At 35.4% G+C, this 22,863-nt stretch overlaps 1 protein-coding gene across 8 annotated transcripts in view; it reads right to left on the bottom strand.

Moving 5' to 3' along the window:
- GPHN (gephyrin) overlaps positions 1-22,863 on the bottom strand; it is a 414,033-nt gene that overhangs the window by 71,744 nt on the left and 319,426 nt on the right. For all 8 annotated transcript variants that reach the window (XM_090271004.1, XM_090271010.1, XM_090271006.1 and 5 more), the window contains 2 exons: positions 22,479-22,616; positions 5,344-5,436 (listed from right to left, as the gene is read on the bottom strand). In XM_090271004.1, the coding sequence (XP_090127130.1) occupies positions 5,344-5,436; positions 22,479-22,616 (231 nt within the window). The remainder of the gene's footprint in view (positions 1-5,343; positions 5,437-22,478; positions 22,617-22,863) is intronic.

Raw genomic sequence — 22,863 nt, 5'->3', positions numbered from 1 at the left:
AAAGACAGAAAAAGAACGACTAATCTGATATTTATTTTATAATATCTATTAAAGAGACAAGCAAAAGAGAAGCTGCCATTTTCAAGATGAATTTTACAAGTTTGGATGTGAGGAGGCTGAGGTGGAGGAATGGTGGCATTATGAACCTAGAGCTTGAAATAAAATTAAGCCAAAGTATGCCATTAGAAAGATGAATGGGTTCCAAGGATTTCTGTAAAGGCTTAGAATCTCCCCCCACCTCCATTCTGACATTTCTGTAGATAAGTTTTCTTTTCTGTTTTGTGATTGTAGCATTTAATTTGAAGGAAGTAATAAAAACAATATAAACCAAATCCTAACAGCAAATGCATTATATAAGTAATTTATAATGATTAATACTAGAAGCAGCTCCCATGGCCACCTTTTTGTTAATGTCCAGAAACATTTTTTGAGTCTTGTTTTCCTGTTTATTTAAAGATTTCCAATTATATCATTTGATATAAAATTAATTCCAGTAGATTGCTATTCATTATGGCAATGTATAGAAAATAATATTTCCCAAGCCATTTGCCATAAATTTATTACTCATTTTCATTTTCCAGCCATATGTGAGCTCTCTTTAAGCCTCTTGAAACACTTTACAGCTATTCATTTATTTTCAATAATAAAGAGCCTCAGCATTTCCACGTTAGGCCTAAATAAAATAAGACTACAGAGATAGCATAACTTTCAGAGATCCTAGGAAATATCTTCAACAGAGGAATAAAGTAGAGGGATTAAGAATTTGTTTACTTTGACAATGGAACCAAACTAAGACCAGGATGATAGGCAATAGGTAATAGTATTTATGTATATACTAAAATTAAGATTATAGGAAGAGCTGGGCAGGGGGAAAGGGAAGGTGATAAGACTAGCACAACAGGATTAATGCTTGCTGCAATTATACTGAGGGATTAAATCAGGTGAGTTTGGACTTTTAAATCTGTTGCCTTTTCTTATGGAAAACAGGGAGCTAGGAGAAAAATGTTTATTTATTCTTAGTACTGGTAAAGGAGATATAATTACCTAAGATACAGTACTCCAAATTATGTCTCTGCTTACATGAGACATACTCCCATAACATAAGGCCTTTTTCTTCATCCGAAGTATCCTATAGTGGAAGTCAAATGAGGGAGAAGCAGCTGTGGCCAAAGAGGTTTTGAACGGCCAAAATGAAAATCCTGGAACATGAAAGACTAAGAACTAGCTCTAAATCAAAAAGGTTATACTGATAAAAAAAATAAAAAAATAAATGGAAAAAAAGTCAGAGTGAATTAACCTAGTGGAAAGAAGTACAACAAAATGTTCATAGTGGCTACGCAGTGAGATAATGGGTAATTTTAAATATTCTTTTTCATTTTCTGTGTTTTCCATAAACATGCATTTCAATCAGAAAGTAAAAAAGAAAAAAAACCAAAAACTTTAAAATGTACCCAAATGGCAAGGATTTCTCTTAATACATCCTTCCAGAACTGTTTGTAACATGTAGTTATCAAAATAACTACTGGCTTTTTATAATTTTCCCTTCCTCTAAATGATCCCAAAACAAGTTCTGAAGGGATAAGTCTTTCAAATTGAACATTTTCAAGAAAGCTGAATCTGGAATTCTGAGATTTTTTTTGTCTTTATTAACATGTAAGAAGAAATTGTGTTAAGAAAGTAGTCTAGTTTTATTTTTTTAAAAATGTATCTAATTTCCCCAGCACCATTTATTGAACAGACCGTCTTTACACCCTTGTACTTGTTTCCTTTGTCAAATATTAATTGTTCATATAGGCATGGGTTTATTTCTGGGCTCCCTTGATCTATATGTCTGTTTTTATGCCAGAATCATGTTGTTTTGATTACTATGGCCTTATAGTATAGTTTGCTACCAGGTAGCACAATATCTCCACCTTTGTTCTTTTTTTGTCAGTACCGCTAAGGGTATTTGAAATATTTTGTGGTTACATAAAAATTTTTGGAATATATGTTCTAGTTCTGTGAAATATGCCTTTTTTTTTTTTTTTTTTGTGACAGGATGGATGGACCTGGAGGTTATTACACGTAATGAAATACGTAAGTCAATCAGAGAGGAATCTAAAGAACAAAATAAACACACAAATAAAACTGAAACCGACAAAGAGTAGCCTGGTGGTTGTCAGAGGGGTAGGGGGTTGGGAGACTGGGAGAAAGAAGTGAAGTACAAATTGGTAGTTACAAAATAGTCATGGGGATGTAAAGTGAAGAATATGGAATACAGTCAACAACACTGCAGTAACTGTTTATGGTTCCAGTTGGGTACTAAAAATATTGAGGGAAACACTGTGTAAAGTATATGGTAGTTTAACCACTAAGCTGTAAACCTGAAACCTGAAATGAATACCTAATAATACTGAAGTAAACTGTAATTAAAAAGTAAAAAAAAGAGAAATTGTGGGACAGTGGGAACCCTCCACCTCTCTACAGGGGGGCGTGATTGGCTTAATCAGTGTGAAGGGAGAGATAACTTCAGAAATAAAAATAAAAATATTGTATTGATTCTAATTGATAATATGTTTTCATTTTCTTTTATCTTTCAAACTCACTCACTCCTAAATGCAGTTTTAGGTTTATTATGTCACAGCTCTTCCTATTATTTAAATGCTCATCACTTGATTCCTGCTTTCTTTACATTATATTCTATTTTTATTTTTTTAAAGCTGTTCCTATTTCGTATTTCCTCAGTCATTTTTTTTTTTTTTTTTTTACTGTCTTGATTTTTCAGCCCACATACCTTAAAGCAAGTGATCCTCCAACTGGTTTGGAGTTTTATGCCACATATTTCTGAAGGATACTGGCTAATGCTTAGTGATCCAGAGCAAGTTAGCAACCTCTTTACACCTAGAGGGTTAGCAATGCTCACAGGTGCCACTGGTTATTACTGGAAGGCCTAAGGCAAAGGCAGAGGAGAAGAAAAAAAGGGAGAATAAAGGGAGTGGGGAGAAAGGAACGACAGTAAAGGAAGACAGGGGTGGAGAGAAGAGGTACACAAGTAGAGTGGTAGAGAACCACAACAATAGCCTCAAGGATATTCTTTACCAAAACACTGACTGTGGGCAGTATTGTAACACCAAAAAGAACAAGACCATGTCATTTTGTTCACTGATGACTTTTGCTGCTTTAATTATGATGTTGATATATATACACAGATACACCAATCATTCCCAACTTGAGGTTTAATTATATCTACAATGTTATCTGTTACGTCTTTACTAGATGTTCTATATATTAGAGAACTATCAATACTTAACAGGAAAGAAATAATTTGAATCAGATGCATGATATATAATCTGCTGAAACTTATACTGTGAGATGTCACTTTAGATGTTTTTCTCTGTGTAAAACAACTAAAACACCACCACTTCAAAACAAAAGAATAAATAAGATACTGAATGAGAACTTTATATAAATATTTCCTTGATAGATTCCATAGCAGAAAGGCTTTTATGGCTCATGTAGGCTAACTGGTCTTTTTGGCAACAAGAAAAGTCAAGAGCAATAGTTTCTTTCTTTGAGCTGCTGTTACCTCATGAACAAATCACAGAACAACATTCTGTATGAGGAGAATTTTGCCTCAATTAATTTATTTTCTGACTTTCTCCTACTTTACGTTACAGAGGACCTAAAGATACACTTTCTTGTCCCTTTGGAATTTCATCTGTTGTAGCTGTTTGCTCTATTCTGGAAGTAAGAATTGTTTTTTGTGATTTCATTGTAATATTTTATGACTACCAATTATAAGTTCAAAACAGAATTTATATTTTGGATTGGGAATAAGGAACAAAAAGAGCAAATGAGGCTATCAGGAGATTAAAATAATTTTATTTCTGGACAAAATACATTATGTAATAAACACTGTAGAAGGAATACATTTGGAAAAAATTTGTTAGGGATTTGTTATTTATATTTTCAGGAAAACTCTAATTTAGTGAGATCAAGCTGAATGAGGTGCATCCAAGATAGTGTTTCTGAGAAAGCAAACGCTAGTAGGAATAAATCTCCTCACCATTTCATTTACATAGAATATGAGATTAATAATTTAGACAAATATTATACTTTTTTCAGAGATGGTATAAATAAATGTGTTTATCATAATAACATTAGTGATACCCATACTTACTATTATTATTAAACATTTCAAAAAACAATTACTGAGGTTTTTTCTTTTTGTGCCAGGAACTTTATTAAAGCTTTTTATAGTCTCATTTAGTCCTCACAGCAACCTATTGGGGTAAGTACTGTTGTAATTATCACCATTTTGCAGATGAGAAACTGAGGCTCAAAAAGTTTAGGTAATTTGCTTGAAACCATATCGATGGAACCGGTACTAGAACCCAGATCACTCTTATTCTGCCCAAGCCCATATCCTTAACCATTTACTATACTGCCTTCACCATGAAACGATGCTAGTAAGAGATGGCGATGGAACATGGAAATTAATGAATGTATTTCATTACAAAAAAGAGAAAATTATTTCAACAGCTAGATAGAGTAAAAAGAAAATAGTGACAAAAAACCAGGTAAAAGATTTCATAAGTGATCATTAAAAGGAGTTGGCCTCCTTAACAGCTTTGATAAATTGGGAAATGTTTTTAGACATTACTTCAACGACATCAAGCTTGAGCTGATAATTAACAATAGTTCCTAAGAAATTCAGTTGCATTTTCATTTTGGGTTCTTAGATTGGACTTTAGGCAGGCAAATGCTATTTAGCATTTGCTTTTAAGCCTTCTGTAATCTGAGGCAACTCCGAAGGGGTGAGCTGCTGGTACCATCTGGGGTTTTAGAGATTTGGAATATGGCATCTTTCAAAGAATTAGATAGAGGTTTCCCTCATGTTTGCTTTTTATATAGCCTTTATTGATGTTTGAGTTTAAAGCAAGAGAAAAGACCACCCACTTTATCCCTATGTTGGGAATCTGCTCTTCTTTCTTCTACCATATAGATATTTTCAACTGGAAAACATGTGAAAAACTTCCAGGCCAAGCAAGACTGTGTGCTATCTGTCTGGTATGTGTAGAGGTTGAAATAAATTATAGTAAAGTGTTTTTCTTTTTTTAAGTCAATCTCTACATATATTTGTAAATAAGAATTTTTAAGTAACTATAGTAATCTCGCTGATAAATTTTAAACAAGATTGCGTCACAAAATATATAGGTGTAGATTAATTTTGTTATCTGGGAATAAAATTATTTTGACAGCCAAGGGGGAAACAGATTTAATAGTTGTTGGGTGCCTAGGCTGAGCCAAATATCTGAAAAAAAGTAGTGAGAGTTATGATGATAAGAAAGCCAAAATATTTACCTCGAACAGCATAGCCATCTTTTACTGACGCTGGGAAGGGGGGTAGGTTATCTTTTGCATATACATCTTGAGCAAGGACTCGGCCCATTCCATCTGAAAGAAGAGAAAAGAAGCAAAATATGGATGTTGAGAGTAATGGTTAAATGGGCAGCCACAGACAAGATAAACATGTGTGCTTCTCTGATGAGGTTTGTATATATGCTAAGTCAGACCTCCTAATTTCTATTCCATAGAATAGGAGAAGGAAGAGATTCACCCTAGTGTACGAAATGAAAGATGAGATTCAGTCAATTAACAGTAATGCTCGCAGAGATTATTTGAATATGAGTAGCTACAAAGGCATCAAAGATGTGTTAAAGTTGATGTCATTAATCCTTTGACAAACCAAAGATGACTTTAAAAAGCCAATTCTTAAACATTTTCATATCCACTGATCCAGTAATTCACTTCTAGAAATCTCTCAATAAAATGACTAAGTCTTTATGCACATGTTTATCTCAGAGTTGATTACATTAGTGAGAAATGGGAAGAAATCAAAAGACCAATAATATAGAAATTTAAATAGACAATGATCTGTCCTTATGATAGATAAAATATTATACAGGCTAAAGTAATATTTATGAAGACTATTCACTGGCACAGGAAAATTCTTATGATATAGTTTAAAACATGCAGAATTACTCATGTAGTTAAGACACATGCAGTATCAACAGAAAAAATGGAGAGGGCATACATGAAAAATAAAGCATCATTTCAGTATACTAGAACTATTTATGATTTTTATTCCCTTTGCTATACACTTTTCTGAAACTTTCCAAGTTTTCTACAATAATCATGTCATTTTTCTAAAGTATTTTTCCTTATGAAGAGATAAGTAAAGGAAAAAGCTTCTTTACCACTCCATTTGAAATTTTGCCTTAATTTTGGCTTTATTAACCTAAAAAATTAGTGACTGTAAGAAAAGGGCAATAACCTACAGTATGAAGTGACTATTCAAAACAATCAGGATGACAATAATTTCTGGCTAGACCTCAGGAATTTGAAATAATACCCACAAGAATAAAAGTTTTAGGAGTCATGACCAATTCCTTATATTCTCTAGTCAGAATCTTAATTATTGATATTTTAAAGAAGTAAAAGAATGGTAAATAGGAGGTCAAGAAGGAAGAAGAGGATGAGGTAAGAAAAAAAAATAAATCCCATCCAAAATTCTCTGCAAAGACTATAAGTAATTAAGAACTGGATTTATGTGAGAGAAAATTCCATTGTTTCCAAGCCAGATGCGTGAGTCTTCTTCTTTTTTGTTTTTGTTTTTGGCTTTGTCCTTCATAGCCACCTTGGACCCCTGGTTTCAAGATCCAGGACCAAGAATTAAGTACAGAAAGATTTTAAATTTTCTACTCTGCTCCATAGCAACAGTGATATGGACTCTTTCCTTTTAGGGAAGCGACATCTGAATTGGAAGTAAGAACCCTTTGGCAGATTTATAGCTTCATATACTTCTAGGATGTTGAAGCTGTTTTGGAGCTATCCTGAAGCTATAGATCATACTCTGTAAGATCAGGGAAGTGGTGGGAGTAGAGGGTCTGGTTTGCATTCACATATAAAACACTAACTCAAAAATGAACCGAAAGCTATAAGATAGTCCCTGGTAGTAAGCCCCAAGGCATTTGCTTAGGAACACAATAAACCTACTGGGAGTTACCTTATTGAGAGCTAACCTGGCCTGGGGTAGCAAATAAAAATGTGAGCTGTACACTAGCTCAGATCCTAAGAGAATGACTTTGCTGGAAATTTGAATAGCATAGTAATAGTGGTTAATTATCAAAGATAGCACAAGGGCTAAGTTTTTCTGTAATCTGGTCCAGTTAATCTAGTAAATGTATATATAACATTTTAAAAATTATTAAATAATATCACATATATAATGCCATTTAATTCTTACAAAAACCTAATAAAGCATTATTATTTTCATTTTACAGATAAATAAAGAGAAGTTTAAACAGGGTAATCACTTACCCAAGGTCATCTATTTCATAGGTGGCTAAAGTAGGATTAAGTTTAGATCATACGACTTCAGTCTTTTAAAAAATTTTTTTATTTTATTATTTTTTATTTTTTAAGCATATTTTATTGATTATGTTGTTACAGTATTGCAATTTTTCCCCTTTGCTCCCCTCCACCCGGTACCCCCCTTCCCTCCAGCAATCTCACCCCCATTTAGTTCATGTCCATGGGTCACGCATATAAGTTCCTTGGCTTCATCCTTTCCTATATTATTCATAACTTCCCCCAGTATATTTTGTACCAACCAATTATGCTTCTTAATCCCTGAACCATTTTCCCATTTCTCCCCCTCCCCACTCCCAAGCTGATAACCCTCCAAATGATCCCCATACCTATGATTCTGTTCCTATTCTGGGGTTTGCTTAGTTGGATTTTGTTTTTATTTTTTAGATTCAGTTGTTGATAGTTGTGAGTTTGTTGTCATTTTAATGTTCATAATTTTGATCTTCTTTTTCTTAAGTAAGCCCCTTTGATATTTCATATAATAATAGTTTGGTGATGATGCATTCCTTAAGCTTTAACTTGTCAGAGAAGCACTTCATCTGCCCTTCCATTCTAAATGATAGCTTTGCTGGATAGAGTAATCTTGGTTGTAAGTCCTTGCTTTTCATCACCATGAATACTTCTTGCCAGCCCCTTCTTGCCTGCAAAGTTTCTTTTGAGAAATCAGCTGATAGTCTTATAGGCACCCCTTTGTAGGTAACTGCTTTTCTCTTGCTGCTTTTAAGATTCTCTCTTTATCTTTAACCTTTGGCATTTTAATTATGATATGTCTTGGTGTGGTCTTTTTTGGGTCTAGCTTGTTTGGGACTCTCTGTGCTTCCTGGACTTGCATGTCTATTTCTTTGCCAAATTTGGGGAGTTTTCCTTCATTATTTTCTCACATAACTTTTCAATTTCTTGTTCTTCTCCTTTGGTACCCCTATGGTTTGGATGTTTGCACGTTTAAAGTTGTCCCAGAGGTTCCTAAGCCTCTCCTCATTTTTTTCAATTCTTGTTTCCTCATTCTGTACTGGTTGACTATTTTTTTTCTTCCTTATATTCGAAATCATTGACTTGAACCCCGGTTTCATTCCCTCACCACTGGTTTTGTGTGGATTTTCCTTTGTTTCATTTAGCACAGCTTTTACTTCTTTCTTATGTGTTTGCCATACTTAAGGATATCTGTCAAGTCTCTGAGTACCTTTATCACCAGTGTTTTGAACTCTTCACCTGTTAGGTTGGCTATCTCCTTGTTTGTTAGGCTGGCTATCTCCTCGTTGCTTAGTTCTCCCACTGGAACCTTGATCCATTCCCCATTTTGGGACACACTTCTGTGTCTATTCATCTTGACAGGCTCCTGTGTTTGTTTGCCTCTGTGTCTTAGGTAGAGCTGTTGCTCCTGTTACAACTTCAATCTTTATTACAATGGCCAGTAGATATAATTCATGTTCCCTCTACCTACAGCCCTTTGTTTATTTCTCTGACATTAAAATAATTTACAAGGTGATTCTTCAAAACATTAACATAGAATTACCATGTGATTCAGCAATTCCACGTCTAGGTATATATCCGAAAGGACTGACAGCAAAGAAGTGAACAGGTATTTGTGTACCCACATTCACAGTGATGCCAAGTTGCACCTGGGGAGGCCAAGGGAACCTCCATATTATCCAGGCTCTTGTAACAGTCCAAGAAGGAATTTGAGAGCAAGACAGATTTAGCAAAGTATAGGAAATTTATTAAAGCGATGGTATACATTAGGGAAGCGAGAACGGGTGACCTTGGAGAATGAGCTGCTTTAATGGGTTCTGGGGGGAAGGTTCTTATTATGTGGGCAAGAAGTGGGGGATAGGGTGATACTAGTGGGGTGACTGCCGACGTTGCTCATCCTTGTTCTTCCCCTCCAAATAGTGATTTCTTTCTTTTTATTGTCCTCTCAATTACAGGAAATAGGGGAGGGAGAAGTGGGGGACTAGGTGGTCAGTGAAAGTCACAACTGCAATTTTCCAGCAAAGACAGATAAGGTGAGGGGTAGAGCTTGAGGTCAGTGTTTCATATTCTAACTTTCCTGCCTCCATAGTAGCATTATTCATAATAGTCAAAAGGTGGAAGCAACCCAAGTGTCCATTAATAATAAATGGATAAACAAAATGTGGTCTATATATACAGAAATACAAGGTCTTCCTAAAAGGTATTCAGTCATGTAATATGAAAAACAGAGAATTCCAGTCAAGATGGAGGCATAGGTAATTATCCTTCGTATCCTCACACAACTATAGCAAAAATTACAACTAGACTACAAAACAAATATCACCCAGGTTCATTAGAAAATTGAGCTGTGTGAAAGTCCAATAACCAAGGATTTAAAGAAGCCACATTCATCCAGATGGGTAGGAGGGGCAGAGATGGGGAGACACGCAGAGAGGTGCAGAGAGGTGGAGAGGCACAGAGACACAAAAGGGTGCAGAGAGGTGTGAAGACGTGGAATGGGTGGTCCCACATCCACATGTGGTGGATAAAAATTGGGAGGGATACCTTGGGAGTGAGGGACCCCAGCCCAGACCAGACTACGCAGCCCAGGGCTCCAGTGCCAGGAATATAAGTCCTCATAACTTATGGTTGTGAAAATGAGTGGGAGTTGGGGCAGTGGAATAAACTGTAGGAATCTCAGAAGACTCCTCTTAAGGGGACTGCAATGGACTTAGGACTTAAGCAGACCAACCCTGTTTGGATTGGGCACCAGGGCAACAGCTGATAGGACATCAATGGCATACAGGAAAAGACTGAGGTGACTGGCAGCAGGGAAAGTGCCAGGAGGTAGCTTCCTCCTAGGCAAAACTCCAGAGGCCAGGCATCGTCCCTTCTCTAAGCCCTCTCCCACACAGAGCCACAATGTGGTGACACGGGTTACCCTGCCCTTGCGATTATCTAAGGCTGCGCCCCATACAACTTACAGGTGTGCTGCGCTTTTCTACAATAGGCCATACTACTAAGACAGGGAGTCAAAGCAGCTCTACTTAATACACAGAAACAAACATAGGGAGGCTACCAAATTGAGGAGACAAAGAAATATGGCCCAAATGAAAGAACAGAACAAAACTCCAGAAAAAGAACTAAACAAAACAGAGATAACCAACCTATTAGATGCAGAGTTCAAAACACTGGTTATCAGGATGCTCAAAGAACTCACTGAATATGGCAAGAGCATAAAAAGACCCAGGCAGAAATGAAGGTTACACTAAATGAAATAAAGAAAAATCTACAGTGAACCAACACAGGAGGAGATGAAGCCAAGAATCAGATCAATGATTTGGATCATAAGGAAGAAAAAAAGCATTCAATCAGAACAGAAAGAAAGAAGAATTCAGAAAAACAAGGACAGACTAAGGAGCCTCTGGGACATTCCAAACACATGAACATCTGAATTATAGGGGTGCCAGAAGGAGAAGAAGAATAAGAAATCGAAAATTTATTTGAAAAAATAATGAAAGAAAACTTCTCTAATTTGGCAAAGGAAATAGACATACAAGTCCAGGAAGCACAGAGAGTCCCAAACAAGTTAGATCCAAAGAAGACCACACCAAGACACATCCTAATTAAAATGCCAAAGGTTAAAGATAAAGAGAGAACCTTAAAAGCAGCAAGAGAAAAGCAGAGTTACCTACAAAGGAGTTTCCATAAATTGTCAGCTGATTTCTCAAAAGAAACTTTGCAGGCAAGAAGGGACTGGCAAGAAGTATTCAGAGATGAAAAGCAAGGACCCACAACCAAGATTACTCGATCCAGTGAAGCTATACTTTAGAATGGAAGGACAAATAAAGTGCTTAGGAGTTCATCATCACCGAGCCCTTATATGAATGTTAGAGGGACTTAAGAAAAAGAAGAAGATCAAAACTATGAACATTAAAATGTCAACAAACTCACAACTATCAACAACTGAATCTAAAAAACAAATTAAGCAAACAAGCAGAATAGGAACAGAATCATAAATATGGAGATCATTTGGAGGGTTATCAGCTGGGAGGGGGAAGAGGGAGAAAGGGAGAAAATGTGCAGGGATTAAGAAGTACAAATTGGTAGATACAAAATAGGTGTGGGGGGGTTAAGAGCAGTATAGGAAATGGAGTAGCCAAAGAACTTATATGCATGACCCATGGACATGAACTAAGGGGGGACTGCTGGAAGGAATGAGGGTACTGGAGGGAGGAGGGTAAAGGGGGAAAAATTGGGAAAACTCTAAAAGCATAATCAATGAAAGATCTTAAAAAAGAAATAAAAATAGAGACATTTATTAAAGAAGATACAAGATACAAAAAACACTGTACATAGCAAAATGATGCCTCAGTCCCCTTCAAAGTAGGCACTTTGGGACCTCACACAGTTCTCCCAGTCACCATCAGCTGCCCTGCCATATTTTCCTGAATCTCATCAACAGTCTGAAATCTCTTCCCTTTCAAAGGTGATTTTAGTTTTGGGAAAAGCCAGAAGTCACAGGGTGCCAAATCTGGGCTGTTGGGGAGCTGAGTCACGTGGGTGATTTGAAGTTTCACCAAAAACTCTGCATGAGACATGATGTGCAAGGGGTGTGTTGTCATGATGAAGCTGCCAGTCACCAGTTGCCCGTAGCTGCGGCCTTCTGAGTCATTGGAATAGTTTTTGCAGAGGAATGTTCAAGCTTAACACAAAATTTGATTCAGATTCGTTGCTCTACTTCCTCAGTCATTTTGAATATGATGGCCACACAGTACACTAAATGGCATCTACTGCCTCCACTGACTAGTACAATGAAGTCTCATTGTTCATGCATGTGCATTTCAGTCCACTTGCCTTAGATGTTAGGTTACATTCATGTCACACAAACCATTCTTGTTATATTAACAATGGCTGGACTGTTTCTGGACAGACTTCATATTATTCAATCTTAAAAATGAAGGAAATTATGACATATGCTATAAAATGAATGAAACTTGTTGACACGATGTTATGTCAAATAAGCTACTTGCAAAAGGACACATATTATAATCATTCACTTACATGCAGTAATTAGAATATTAAAAACCAATTAGTCAGAAAGTAGAATGGTGATTGCCAGTGGCTGGGGAAAGGGGAGAATAGGAAGTTATCATTTAATGAGTACAGAGTTTCAGTTTGGGGAGATGAAAAAGTTTTGGAGATTGAGGGGGGCGGTAGAACAATGTGAAGGTACTTAATGCCCCTGAACTGTACAATTAATAATGGTTAAAATAATAAATTTTATATTATGTGATTTTTACTACATAAAAATGAAACGATACAACATAAATCAACCTTGGTTTTGGCTTTGTTAGCCTAAGACAATTAGTGACTACAAGAAAAAGGCTAAGTAGAAAAATCCAGTCACAAAAGATCACATATGATCCTATTATATGAGATGTCCAGAATAAATTAAAGATAGAAATATACCATTGGTTACTCAGAGATAAATTGGGGTGTGAGGAGACAGGTGGAGGATGATCCCGAAAAGGGATGGGAGTTCTTTTTGAGTTGATAAAAATGTTCTAAAATTGACTATGGTGATGGTTGTACATATCTGTGAATACACTAAAACATTGAATTGTATACTTTGAGTGGAAAAATTGTATAATATATGAATTATATTTCTATAAAGTGATGATTTTTTAAAGAGCAAGAACGAGTTTTCTTTTTAAAAGAATATTCCTCTCATTTCAACATATAACTATATTTAGACGAGTCGAGAAAACCCATATTTATAGCACACATATACAATCCAGTCTTTACAGATCCTTTTAAAATATCATGGAACAAAAAATAAAACATTTCATCTGGAAAGAAAAAACTGCTTCATACTTAGGTTATTAATATGTCTATTAACATATGTATATAATTGGCCAGTTTAAAAAAAATTAATAAGACTTGTGCCAAATATAGGGTTGCTATAAGAAAAATTACATCTCTACTGGATTAGTTCTGCTTTTGGAGTTGGTATCAAACTAACTTAGCAGCAGAGTTTAAATCTCTTCAAAGAGAGAAACATGTATTACCTCAAGTTTTGGTCTAAAAGCCTAAGACAAGGGACAAGACTTTTAGAAAACTATATAATTGATTAAAAAATGGTAAAGACTCCTAGCTGCTGCAGATGCTGAAAGTTACTTAAGCACTTGGGACAGTCTCTCTTGTATAGAAGTTAAAGCATCCCTTTTGTTTGCCCATAGGTGGAGCCCAAGTATTAGTGCTGAATAAACTTTGGGCAAGTGATTTGAGAAAGTGAGCTTCAGCCTTCTTCAAATTTGAATGGACCCAGGGAGCAATAACTTCTCAACTAGGTACTATGACTGTTTTAGGTTTCACATTTAGTAGAGAAACAACAGTGAGCAGCTGAAGCTGTAAGAGCCAAAAGTTTTACTAAAATATATAATTTCAGGAAAACATGAGCAAAATTCCTTTTCTTAGGTGTTCCACTCCAATGAGAACACTATTTATTATAAGCAAAAGATGGTTTCCCCAATACATAATGAATATAACTAATATGCTTTCTTAGGAATAGTTGGTGGTGGGAGTTCGCAGCTCTTCACAGTTAGAAGTGAGCCTTTCAGTTGTAGAATGTTAGGTTCTGTGCCAAGAAGCTGTGGTCCCACTTCCAGAGACTGAGGAGATCATGTCCACTGTGTTCTACTCTTCCCCTCACACTGTATTCTCTATTTCTGTACAATAAAGAATATGTTCAATCTGATGAAGATGAAGATGATAATATGTATATTTCTCGATTTTGCAGAGGTCAGAAATCTTAAAAGCAGGGCTACGTATCACTGACAACCCTGGGCCATACATACAATTAAGTGCTCTGAAGAGGTTGATAAGAAGGAAGGAATGGAACAGACTGGCTGATGATTTACACTCTTTTATGTGGTATGATCACTTGTGCTTCAAGAAGACAGTGTCAGAATGCTTGGTCACAAGGTGGTAGTCTTTTTGTGTTGTCAGCAGGAAACTCATATACAAGTCATTAATGAATTTCCTACTCTCTAGAGTGCTAGACTTTACACTGAGAGGACTGGCCTAAAAATATCTTCAGTCTTTACAAATTCAAATGGCTGACAATGGACACACATACAAGGAAAATCAAGACAGAGAACTGTTTATAAAGTTGAGTATGATTTGTGAACATTAAACCCAAATGTATTTCCTAAATGGTAAAAGTACACACTTAATTTGTTTGGTTGGGCATTTATTCTGGCTTAGATAATAATAGCCTGTTTTTGCTGTCTAAATTAAGGAGAACCGAGTGACTTTTGGATGTAAGGGGGAAAAGCATGTTAATTTCTCAAAGTCACTTATCAAAATGATTAGACAGTTGTAAAGTTCCCTGTGTAGTTCTAAAAAGGCTTTGGAGGAAGTCAAGGGAAAACTGAGTTCAGTGGTCCAGGAAATTGATTCCTTGTCCTCACTTTGGCTAACTAAGATACTGTCGGTTATATAATTCAGGAATGCAGAGGAGTGTGGTAGATAACAGAAGGTTGAAAAGAAAGATAACTATTCAAGACTTCTTAATATAAAACATTGATATAAGCCAGTTTTCTATTGGTTATAAAATCCCCAAAAGTTTACTTATGTTACTACAACACTTAAAAACCACCATCACATCCAGTCTGTATGAGAGGCTGCTAAAAGATCTTTTCTGACTTAATAGGTATCCACTGTGCTCACAAAAGTAGTTGAAAAGGCAGACTTGATACATGTACTTACCCCTGCCAAATAACCAGTAGTAGGAGCAATATTAGCTAAGTCCAAGGATTAAGAGGAGGGTGAAGCATGTACAGACTTAGGTCATTACAACATTAATTTAAAAAGTTTTATCAGGAAATAGCATACTTACAGAAAGCTTCATGATTATTAAACTGACACTAAACATTGAATATGGTAGTGACCTCAAGCCTGTATCAATATAATTTATTCCCTACATTTTGACGGTGAATTTGAAAGACTACACACAGCATTGGTACATTATAAATCTCACTTACATATCAGAGACTTCATATTTGTGTAAACCGAGAAAGACTGAATGATTTAGGTGGTGAATAGATTTTTGTGAAAAAAAGTACATTAATTAATCTCTAATTACTGCAGAAGCCATGTTTATGGAATAGTACAATAAAATACCTATGGTTGCAGGTGGTAGGAGGGTACAAGGGGATTAAATGGTAATGGAAAAAAAAATACAATAAAATATTTGGAAAAAAATCCCTGTGCTTTTAAAACATATAGTTTGTTTAAAGTGGTATTGTGTTGTGCATTTGCATGTTTCCATCTATGGATGTGCATTACCTGCCAATTTAATGAGTAAGGGCAAGCATTACAGTTCTTACATCATTAAATAAAAATAAGCTTTGTGTTGTGCAAGGTTATAGAATCTGGGTAAATACAAATATTATGATTATCAGAAATGAAATGATTAAGTCATGATTTAGCAATACAAAAAGATGCAATGGAATTGGTAATGAATTAGTTCTTAGGCAGTGTGGTTTCATGATGTAAATTTTATTCTCGCGTACTGTAACTTACATCTGTGTTATATATTCATTTCTATATATAAAATATTAAGTTTTAAAAGTAATAAATGTAAAAGAATTTAACTTAATTAAAATGAAAGATACATTTTTTGGGGGGGGAGAATATTTTTAAAAAAATACCTAAAATGTTTTTGAGGTCACAGAAAATGTTTCAAATGACAGTAAGTGGTCATTCCTTGTGGTACTTAATTATGGAAACTTTGCCACAGCAAGGTGATATAAATAAGGGTATCACTGATACATGGGTAGCACACAGGTTTAAGGGGTGGATTTATTGGTCAGGATTTGGTAGAAACAAACAAAATGCTCTTCCTGTAGTTTGAACAATTTAAATTCTTCTTTATTGGTAATTTCTCAATCACTGTTCCATAAACTACAATATGTTCCACAGGAAAAAATACTTTTTGTACTATAATTTTCATTATTTTATTTATTTTGTGTTTTTTTATTGTATTTTTTATTACCATTTACCCTCCACACCCCCTTCTATTTTCACTCCCCACCAATCACTACAGTGTTGTTGGTATCCATGAATTCTTCCTTTTTGCTCGATCCCTACACCACCCCCCTTGCCCCCCAGCTGTCAGCCTGCTCTCTATGAGTCTGTCTCTGTTTGCTCGTTAGTTCTGTTTATTCGCAAGATTCTACATATGAGTGAAATCATATGGTACTTGTCTTTCTATGACTGGCTTATTTTGCTTAGCGTAAACCACATACCCTAGTATCCTAAAAATAACTGTTAACCTTTTCAACATTAACTGTACTATACTAAAATATTACACTGACTTTAAAAAGAAAAGGTAATATGTAACGAGTACTTTATAAAAAAAAAAAAAAAAGATAAATGAGGAAATAAAGCTCCTAGGTGAGATGCAAGAAGGAATAAACATTAAATGTACTAATCATAATATTGACTTTGAAGTAATACTGGTAACTTACTTTCAAATTGCTTAAATCAAAGGAAGGAAATTAGTAAAGTATCATAGTTTCAAGGTTGCAATAATATCACTGAATCATTCAAGGTTATTTATAAATGATAAGACAAGATGTTAATAGTTGAGATTTTATTTTTAGCAGTTAACCAAGACATTGGGATCTGCAGAAAATCAGTTTAAGGAATACAATTTTTATTTATTTAGATAAATTCGGCTTTTGAAAAATGGAGTTAAAGTTTTAAAAATTATTGCAAATCTATTCCATTTTATACACAAACACATTACAAAGATTATTGCTGATTATGATAGAATATTATGTCTCTGATTTTCTTCATATGCTTATGTCCCACAGTTAAATGAAAGGAAGATTTCAATTTCCCTGGCACAAAGCCCACGCTATGGGGTGAGCTAACAGCCTGCCAGGAGTTGCAAAGATTTTACTTAAGAAATGGTTAAAAAGGTAACTACTGTAGCACTGGATGCTCCAATAGGAAAGTCAATCAATTCAAACTTAAAAAAAAGCTATTCCAAAAATTCTTTCGCTGGTGCTACTGGCAAATCCTTTACTGCCACTGAAATTTGTCTCTTTTCATTTGTACTAATTTTCTTCCTTCTAGTTTGGAAAATCTTGTGTATTACATAAATTTTCATAATTCTACCACTATGATTAAGAATAAAGAGGAATTTCTAAAAATCTGAGATCCTTCTTTGAAATTTTGATTGTTACAGGATCAGGTTTTCTGATGTTATTCCTCTGTAGAAATTTTCTATTTTCGTTCCATTTTAACTGAAACATTTTTTCCATTGGTTACATTCTGAATCGTAACCTCATTCTGTTAATATAGATGATGGTATCTCAAAATAGATATTGAATAAAGATTGCTAAATAAGCTATACCAAATAAGAAGTATATTTAAAATGTAAAAAAGTACTCCAGAAGAATAAAAAACTAAGCATCACTAAGAATAGTATTTAAAAATTGTACTGTTTTAACCTCAGATATACTGAATAAAAGTTGTGTAAACTGACAAAGAAATTATATTGAAAAATTACTTCCTCCTTACTTTTTTATTAAATATAGATTTTATATCAAAACTGCTGCTTCAAGTGAGATACATTTATAATAGGCTTTATTTTTAAAGAGAATACATCTATGAAAATATACAATGGTATGCATAGAAGGATATATGAAATAGGAAGATTAGTCTACTTGGTTGCAACATGGGATAATTAGGCCATTACAGGTCTGATTCCTATGTGAGTTAGTAAACTCTATTTAATTATATAACTATAAAAATGATGCCCCCACACACGGGGGCTTGGTGAGTACTGTGATAACAGCACAAATGCGGTCATGACAATATTGGGGGAAAAAGCAACTAACAGCACATTACAGAAAACAGGTTGGTAATATAATCATAATCTTTGGATATTAACTGTAGCATAATTGCCTAGAAGTTGTGATTACATACACACACACATACACCCCCTATGAATATATAGAGAGGGATTTAATGCAATGTTTATATTTGAGAAATGCAGTATAAAGGAAATGATATAAATAAAAGGATATAATGAGATGTGCATATTTTAGAGGTGTAATGAGGTTTATGGACTAAAGAGTCTGAAGAGATGAGACTACCTGAAGAAAATTATGAATGAGTTCAAGCAGTCACATTCATGAAAAAATCTATAGCAAATGCCAGCACAGACCAATATACCAGGAGGTATTCACAAGTAAATGGGATCATCCTAGGTGAAGACCTTACTAGACTGGAGGTCGAAATTGGAGGCAGTAATAAAAACATATGCTTTCACTTGAAATATTTGAATAAGTCCTGAATTCTCTGTTTCAATTTTGTAAAGCTCAACCAGAAATAAGCTGAAAACCAGTGAAAATTGCTGTTTAGATGACCTACGTGGGTGACAAGTAAATCTGACTACAACAAAATGCACAGGGATCTAGAGATTGCTCATGTGGATCAACAAATGGAGCTGAGCCAAGGAATTCTAGCTTTGATCTGTAATTTATGGGTGCTTATCTCAGGGCTATGTTCTCAGTATCCCCACGTGGAGAAGGGAAGGGAATCATTTACTAAATTCTAAATACGGCAGCTTAGTGCAAACTAGGTGATTTACATATATTATTTCCTTTAATAGCATATCACAATGACCTTATTGGGCAGACATTATTTCTATTTTTATGTATGAGACATATGACTCAGAAAGGTTATGTAGCTGCCCAGGGTCTCTCAGTTATAGTGAAAAGTAAAGCAAGGCAAAGCTCCTTTCAGTATTACCTTACTTCACTTTTCATTATTCTCTGACAGCTCCTGAATTTGTGAGGAGTTAATGAATTCCTAGCACGACTTGTGAACCATTTTGGTGAGAACCTCCTACAGTTTGAAATCAGGAGCTTCTAATTTCTCCTAGAGGGCAGTAATTTCTGTTTAAGATTATTAATTGCCTATCTTCAGGCAGTTACCTAACCATAAGTCAGAGACAGGAGCAATGCCTCTGCTGTGGTCAGTATTCTAAAAGAGATATTGTACTTCCTTGCTTCAAAATGAGTTCCAACAGCAAAGCTTAAAAGTTCCTTGACTAGAATTACCTGTCTTTTTGGAAAAACAATGAACCAAGGTCAGAGATGCTGAAGTCTCTGATCATTTAATCTTAAATAAGAAAGCCTTAGAGTTTGTAATCTAAAATAATGCTCTTAAGAGAGCAGAATCCTTTCTATTGAAAGCTCATAGTTTTTCCATTGTTAACTAAAAGAGACTGAGAATTACAGAAAATAAGGCCAGAATATTTTAATCTGCCTTACAGTAGTTAGCACTGTACCCAATGTGATGTTGTAATTTACTCATGCAACACATTTTACAGGCAAAGATGAATCATAAGTGGTAGTCTTACAAATATTATCATCCATTGTTATGTCAGGTATGCCTCTCACAACAAACCAAAGGGAGGTATTTAAAATCAGTGGAGTTCTTGCTCCTTCAAGGCCTTGCTTGCAGATAGGAGCTGGAAATAGCAGAAATGCCAAAAGGCAGACCAGAGATAATAAAAAATTCATCTATAGTCCAATCAAATGTAAACAAATGAACAGACAGACAATACTTTATACATACATGCACATATAGGCACTTACTTCAGAGGAATAAATTTTAATGTTCTGTTAGCCAATAATCCCAGAAATTATTAATAAAGACCTAAGCCAAAATGACAGCTTTGGGAATGGAAAACAAGGGATGGATTCAAGAGGACATAGAGCAAGTGTTGTAGAGGTAAAGAAAATAAGTTTAGTTTTGGTCATGTTAAATTTATTAGCAGCATGTATACATTTGGTGTACGAGTTTAGAGCTCAGGCAAGGTCTGGCAGTGATACAGATTAAGAAATCATTTAACAGGTGGTATTTGAAATCACTGGCGTGCATGAGGTTATTTGAAGTGCATGAGCAAGATGTGAAAAGGACCCAAATCAAAAATTTTATAGAAAGTTTATATTCAAGGCATGGACAAAGGAAGGCAAGTCTACAAGAGCCTATAAAGGAGACAGGCATCACATCGTTTACCTGTCTCTCTCCTGAACTGCACAGTGAGATCCACGGGCAGAAGTGCCATTTTATTCATCTTTGTCTATCCAGGACTTAACATAGTACCTAACATTTAGTAGATTTTTAATAAATACTTGTTGAACAAAATTAATTGTGTTTCTATATATGATGTTGCTTTAAAAATACAGTACCTACCTAAAGCGTCCAGGGAGTTTAAGTATAATACTTATCTGCATTAAAAATTGAGTTTGATCAGACTCAAAGGTTGAATGCAAACCTCACTGTTATTTTTCATCATCATGGGTGGAAACACTTGAGAAGAAATTTAACCATCTGTGAAGAGTTTACTAACTTATACATGACAACTGATTTGATGAACAAGTGAAGGGGAAACAAGCACATGAAGGGAAAAGAGAACCCATCTGACAGCTTTTTGTTTTTTTCTAGAGGAAATGCAGAAATGGCCACTTTTAATTCTGCTTTTTTTTCCTTAAATGGACTAGAATTTCTGTTTAAATGTGACTTGGCATATGCTGAGATTTTTCTAAGGACTGATGTTAGGGAAAATCCCCTTGAAATTACAATAGGTCAGCGATGGTTAATTTATATTTCTAATAGGTAAAATATTACTTACATTTCTCTTTCCATCTTAAGTTTACATTCATATTGTCTAAATATGTTTTGCTGCTGACTGATATAAAAATATATGAATATTTTGCATTTAATAATAGAAAACCCCCTGGCTGGTTTGGCTCAGTGGATTGAGCGTCGGCCTGCGAGCTAAGTGTCGCTGGTTCGATCTTCCAGTCAGGGCACATCAGAGAAGGAAAACTCTGACTCCAAAAAACCTCCGCTGCCTTGCGGCATACCTCTTCAGGGGAAAGGCTAAGGGAGTAAACCCCCGACAGAAAATCCGGAGCCGGAGTCCCTAAGGCGGTTTGACGTTGTAGTCAACACCGGCAACTCCTGCGGCGCACCTGAAGCCAAGCTGTATTGACTCGGTCTTTCCCTTGGACCCTTCAGCTGCGAAGAGAGGGGGGGTCTGCTGCATGGGCAACAGCAGACCCTCCATATCACCCTGCCCAGGCTCTGTAGCTTCAGCTTCACTGGAGAGGACACTCCAGCGTCATTGCAAGATGTCGATTCAACACGGGAGGAGACAGATACCGTGTCACTCCCGAGTCGGACTGCACAGCCATTCTCGGCGGTGCAGATAGACTCTTAAGAAGCTACACCATCGTCTCTCGAGACGGACGGCTGCCGACGACGACGACGACGACGACGAATAATAGAAAAATCCCATTTCATTAAAATTGATTTTGAAATCATAGTTAATTCCTGACTAATTCCCCACCTATAGTGAGTTTCTAATCTTTATTTCCTTTAATGAGGAGTAATGCAAAATAAAAAAAAAAAGTTTAAGCCTACTGACATACATACCTAAAAAATGCAAGTCAGAGATATAGGATTAGTGTGAACTATATAAAACTTTTTGTCTAGGTAGGAGCAGGGAACAAAGGGCTAAAATTTGACATTTAAAATTTTACTAGTTTTAGGCCTTTTAATTTTAACATAATTTGTTTTGTTATCTATAATTCCCTTTTATATTTCCATACTGGAAGAAGAGCACGATCATGTAGTAAAAAGAAGAATGTTAAGTTCTTGAGCCTTAGTTCTATTCCTTTTCTGCTGTCCTGAGTCTGAGCTTTCTTGCAGGACAATTAGGGTGTTTGTATAGGTACTCTCTAATGTTTACTGAAGTTAGAGTATTTTATGATCTATGAATAAAGTCTTTTTGTATTGTTTTTATCTGCATAACAAAAATAATTAAGAAACTATATTTTATTCAGATTGCACTAAATACACCTTCCATGCTGAATTTTAAAGGAAGCGTGGTTTGATTAAAAACTGAGAACACCGGAGAACAGCACCTCTCCACTGTCTTTCAGGAAACTGGTGTTAATGGTCTATGAATCTTACTTGAAGAAAAAATGAAAAGAAAAGGCAATGGGCAAATATTATTGTACCTCGATAGTTGATGATTTCTGTCCCAAGCACCGGAGTCATCTCCAGAACTGTGATGAAGGCTTTGTCCATAGATGTTAGAGGAAAAGGAGACATGCGGTGTCTTCTAGCCACCTTGGTGATATCGACAGCACTGTGACCTAAACAGGAAGATAATTAACTAAGAATAGGATGCTTAAACACCGATTAAAAGGTGGGGTTAACACATAAATATCAACAACTCTCAATTTCTTATATCTGCAAATGAAAATTACAAGCTTAGAAATTTTCTCTTGCTTCCAAATATAGCCTGCTGTGGTGGAATATTCTTAAATCAAGTCAGCAATGTTTTACATGTGTCAAAAATTGGTGAACTCTAATGATAATATTGCCTAATCCTTTTTGAGT

Source organism: Furipterus horrens, unplaced genomic scaffold (genome assembly GCF_987537825.1).
Source record: "Furipterus horrens unplaced genomic scaffold, mFurHor1.1.pri manual_scaffold_3, whole genome shotgun sequence".
In the NCBI taxonomy this organism is placed as follows: domain Eukaryota; kingdom Metazoa; phylum Chordata; class Mammalia; order Chiroptera; family Furipteridae; genus Furipterus; species Furipterus horrens.
Note: the sequence above shows the minus strand (reverse complement) of the source record. Positions and strands in the feature narration are given on the sequence as shown.